This window comes from Arachis hypogaea, chromosome 16 (assembly GCF_003086295.3).
Source record: "Arachis hypogaea cultivar Tifrunner chromosome 16, arahy.Tifrunner.gnm2.J5K5, whole genome shotgun sequence".
Classification (NCBI taxonomy): Eukaryota; Viridiplantae; Streptophyta; class Magnoliopsida; order Fabales; family Fabaceae; genus Arachis; species Arachis hypogaea.
This window is the reverse complement of record NC_092051.1, coordinates 18,838,657-18,843,272: the sequence shown is the minus strand read 5'-3', so window position 1 is coordinate 18,843,272 and position 4,616 is coordinate 18,838,657. Positions and strand designations below refer to the sequence as shown.

The 4,616-nt window shown below is 35.5% G+C and overlaps 2 protein-coding genes across 4 annotated transcripts; both read left to right on the top strand.

The window, feature by feature from the left end:
* The first annotated feature begins 270 nt into the window (after positions 1–270).
* LOC112758244 (uncharacterized) lies at positions 271–2,226 on the top strand. Of its 3 annotated transcripts, none has more exons than XM_025806861.3 (6): positions 271–703; positions 795–899; positions 1,456–1,511; positions 1,695–1,750; positions 1,837–1,866; positions 1,938–2,226. In XM_025806861.3, the coding sequence occupies exons 1-6, from the start codon at positions 525–527 to the stop codon at positions 1,956–1,958; spliced, it is 447 nt and encodes a 148-aa protein (XP_025662646.1). In that variant the 5' UTR covers positions 271–524; the 3' UTR covers positions 1,959–2,226. The 3 variants fall into 3 exon arrangements, with proteins under 3 accessions (XP_025662646.1, XP_025662645.1, XP_025662643.1); XM_025806860.3 differs by having other exon boundaries at positions 357–703; positions 1,965–2,226; XM_025806858.3 differs by having other exon boundaries at positions 357–703; positions 1,962–2,226.
* A 259-nt stretch (positions 2,227–2,485) lies between these two features.
* Positions 2,486–4,100, top strand: LOC112758243 (uncharacterized). The gene has a single exon (XM_025806857.3). The coding sequence runs from the start codon at positions 2,968–2,970 to the stop codon at positions 3,928–3,930; it is 963 nt and encodes a 320-aa protein (XP_025662642.1). The 5' UTR covers positions 2,486–2,967; the 3' UTR covers positions 3,931–4,100.
* Positions 4,101–4,616: the final 516 nt, after the last annotated feature.

Sequence of the window (4,616 nt, the reverse complement as noted above, 5' to 3'; positions counted from 1 at the left end):
AAATATGAAATTTTTAAAGAAATAGAGACATTTACATTTGCAATACAAAAAAATCCGAAAAATATATAAAAGAACATCCATTTAGTATGAAAAAGAAACATTCTGATACTTAGTAGAAGAAACATCCATATATATTAATTCGTAGAGATTTTGAATTCACCCAAAGGTATTTGGCTGATTTTTGGCTAATATCTTTTTGGTTCCTAGCATTGTTATTTTCCATAATATATATCCCATAAATACCTACTATCCTTTTTAACGTTGAAATGCATGTTAAGTTGTTGAGATAAGATATCATATAACACGATTGTTAATACTTAATACCAAGACATAAGAAAATTGGTTTAAGGAAGGTACAAGAACATAACGATAACCAGCTGATGCTGACGGTGAGAGGCATGTTTGTGTTTCTTACCTAGTATTAGTGTTGTACTGAGATACCACAATATGAATAATAAACAAACAAATAAATAAGGAGCAAGAGATTTTTTTTTTTATGTCAAATAAAAATATCTGCGAATCCGATGATAAAGGATGCGTGGCTTACAGAAGCCCAAGAGGCCATAAACTCTTTGGAAGACTTAGAGACCAAACTCAATCTGAATTTCAATTCCAGTGCTGCTGAATCCATACTTGTGGACATTGGAGTGAAGCTCGATCGCCTTGAATCTCTGCTCCTTAATCCTCCCACTAGACCCATCTTGTAACACTATTTATTAGCACCAACCAACACATTACACATATCACTTGGTAATGAATGAGTATTAATCATATATGTTTCACCCAATTTGCAGAACTAATGAAGACCTGGATTTCCGTTGGAAGATGCTTTCAGACATTCAGCTAAGAACCAGAACACTCGCTCGTTCTATTTCTGCATCATTAACATGCCCAAACAGGTAGCCTTGTCTAGCTTGTTCATATTGAAACAAAGATCTTATATAATATTTTAGACTCTTTCATTACAAATAGATAAATGTTTTAGCTTCACACTTTTTTAGGCTAAAATAAATCTTAGCTTGTTTGGAGGGTGAATATGATGAGATGGGCCTACTTAGAAAGTTTTTGCAAACTGTTTTCTTGAACTTGATGCTATAATTCTGACTTAGCTGGTTCGGATGTAAAGGCTTACTGACATAATTGATAAGGTCCTTTTACTAAAAAGTGATACTTTGAGAATGCAAAATTTCCCCTTTACAATATCTATCCAGCATAGCAATCAGAAAATGATAGGAACACGATAATTAAAACGGAAAAGGGAATGATATTTGATGATAGGAAGGGGCTTAAAAAATTCCCTTGTCTTACAGCTTCATAAACCATCTTATGACTATACTAATAAATAACATAACACTAGTTAAACATGAATGATTATGTTATCATTATCCAGTCTACTACTGATTTTGACAGATAGGTTCACCTTTCAGTAATTGCACTACTTGTGCTTCTCTTTAGGCCAAGCAATGTTCCTGATATTGGTAGCAATGATAACACTGACCGTTATAACCAAGGTACAGTTCTATTATCTGCTAATCCAAACTATTCTGATTCAGTCAAGGAAGTCATAATCAGTCAATTATTGTTAATCTGCTATAGGCACCTTATAATTTGAATATTCACCCCCTAATCAGCTATAGGCTTTTAATTATCTTTGAAATTTAACAATATTATGTGTCCCTATATTCATATTGTAGATTTGATGAAAACCGTATACTCCCAAGATCAGAAAGAGTTGATGAAACCTCTTCTTGTAAGTTTTTTGCAACTAATAAACTAAACTATATACCACCATGAATTAAGGGCTACTAATTATTGCTTTTGAGTATTTTGTGGCAGTATGATGATGAAAACAGAAGTCAGGTAGAGGTGAGTACTCTAGACTTTGGTTATTTCGTAGTTAGTTATGTATTGAATATGTCATGATCTATTAACATTAGAATCTGTTTTTTGTGGCCTAACAGCAGAATGAACTACTCAGTTTTATGTCAATGATTTCACTAAGGAAAGCTTGCTCTACTTTCTTATTGTTCTTGGGACTAGTTGCACTCCTATTTCTTGTGGTTCTCCTCTGCGCAACTATGTAGCTTATCACATCCATATAAGAAGAATCATGATATGATGGATTTGTGCCATTAATATGTGTATATATTCTGTAAAGGGTATACATTTTATGTCCAGTATATTTTTCAGCTAACTTGAATGCAGAAAAACATTAACTTTTCGTTAGTCGTTATTGTAGCATCCAATTTTGAAGTATTCAACTTTATAACTATCGTTGTATACATCAACATTAGTCTCTTATTGTAGCATTGTTTAACAAGTTAACAATATAATATTGTGTGACAGGAACATACATAATTTTCTTTGGCCGTGAAAGAGAGAAAGTAATAAATATTAATTGGGGCAGTCCTTTTTCTTGAGGAGGGCCCATGTTCCACTCGGTTTTGAGATGAATATATGATGATTGAGAGAGCAAAATAATTTGAAAAAGCACCATTCTTTTATTATGCATTGAAAGAAAAATCGCCAAAGTGAGCAGTGGTGTGTGATGACTTGGAAAAGTGCCAGTGCAACACAGCTCACAAGCATAACACAAACACAAAAGATAAAGCTAAGAAGAAGCCATCATTCAAAGGCGTAAATCAAGGGATCATAAACATGAACATGAACCAATGAGTAGTTAAGTCTGCCCAATCACACACACATATATATAAAATTGAAACATTTCATCAATCCAAATCCAAATCATAACAACCCCGTTTCCCTCTCTGTGTATGTCTTACCAATCCCACAAGCATCCAAGTTGGAAATTTTCCATCCTACTCATTCAATCATCACAGAATAATTCAATTCAACAAGCTAAGCCAACTAACATCTTTTTCTATATATATATAACTCCATATATATTCCCTTTCTTCCTCTTCCTCCATCTATGGTTACAACTATTACAAACTCAAGAAATTAAAGATGATGATCCCTGCTTGTTTCAGCCAATCCACCACCACTTCTAATCAAACGCCGCCACAAAATGTAGTAACATGCATATACCAAACTCAACTCTTCAACTCATCATCTTCATCAACATACCTCACTCTCAGTTGGTCCAAAACCCCTTTCTCTCACTCCTTAACAATCTACGCTGCAGATATATTCACCACCACCATCTCCCTAAACCCTTCAACCTTCTCCTTCTTCCGATCACCGCACGGCTCCAAATCCATCTACTACCATCAAAACCACCGCCGCCACAAGATCAAGCTCCAATGGAACTTCTCCCGGACGAAATTCACTCAGAAATCAGCAGAGCCAGACTCGTGCTTCTACTTGGCGATCTTATGCAATGGGAAAATCAAATTCTTCATCGGTGACATTAATTATAACATTCTCCACAACACACAAGAGAAAAGCGTTGATCCGATCTTGCTTTCGAGGAGAGAGCACGTGTTTGGGAGCAAGAGTTACGTGTCAAGGGCGGTGTTCATGGGTTGCAAGCATGACATTGAGATTGAATGCAGTGGAGGCTCGCTCAGAGTCAAAGTTGACAGTCAACTTCGCTTGGTGGTCAAGAGGCTTGCATGGAAGTTCAGAGGGAATGACAAATTCTTCGTAGACGGCGTAGAAGTTGAGTTCTACTGGGACGTGCTGAGTTGGGTGGCCAACGGCGATAACAATGAAAATAGTAACAGCAGCAACGGTGGCAGGCACGGCGTTTTTGTGTTCCAGGTGGGTGGCGATGGCACCGTGTGGCCGGAAATGGTGGGTGCCGAGAAGAAGTTGATGAAGAAAGGATTGTTGCCGGGCTCCGGTGTGTTGCAGTGGGCGGAGGAGACCAGTGATGGTGGGAGAACCTCCTCTTCTTCGTCTGCAAGGTCTTCTGCCAGTAATGGCGGCGCTTTCTCCTTGTTGCTTTACGCTTGGCCCAAAAACTAATTTCATTCTTTTGCACATTTTTTTTTTCCTTTTTGAGTGGTTCTATAATTGAGCATTACTAACTCAAACTAAATTATCAAAATAGTCCCGAAACCCATATCATGCATCAATTTAATTTTTGAGATTTCAATTGTATTATTATCATTTTTAAAATTGATCTTCAGATATTACAGTGGTCTTCAATTCTTTTTCGACAATAATTTAATAAACAAAATTAAACAAGGCACTCTAACTAAACACTGGTGAAACCTTGTAGTTTTGTTTTTGATATCCAATAAAAACAAATACAATGTCTTTTTGATATATACAAAACCCGTTTTAGAAGTTAACATATATCAAATTAATACATAACGTAAATTTCAGGACCACTTTAAAATTTTAATTTGCTAACTCAATTCCAAAAACCAATTCCAAAGAAAGCGACTTACGAAATCGACTAATTAGAAACGTCACTGTCTTCTTCAACATAATTGTTTTTACTTACAGTTCGACCAACTTCATGGTGATGCTGATCTCTTGTGAGCATTTTACTGTTTGATACTTTATTTGCTATATTCTTTAATTTTTAATTTAGGTGCTTCAACTTTGGATTCTTCTTAGTTGGACTGTTAATAATTTTTTTTTTATGTATGTATATATTACAATATACACTACGCATCTCTTCTACCTGTACAAAATTATATTAT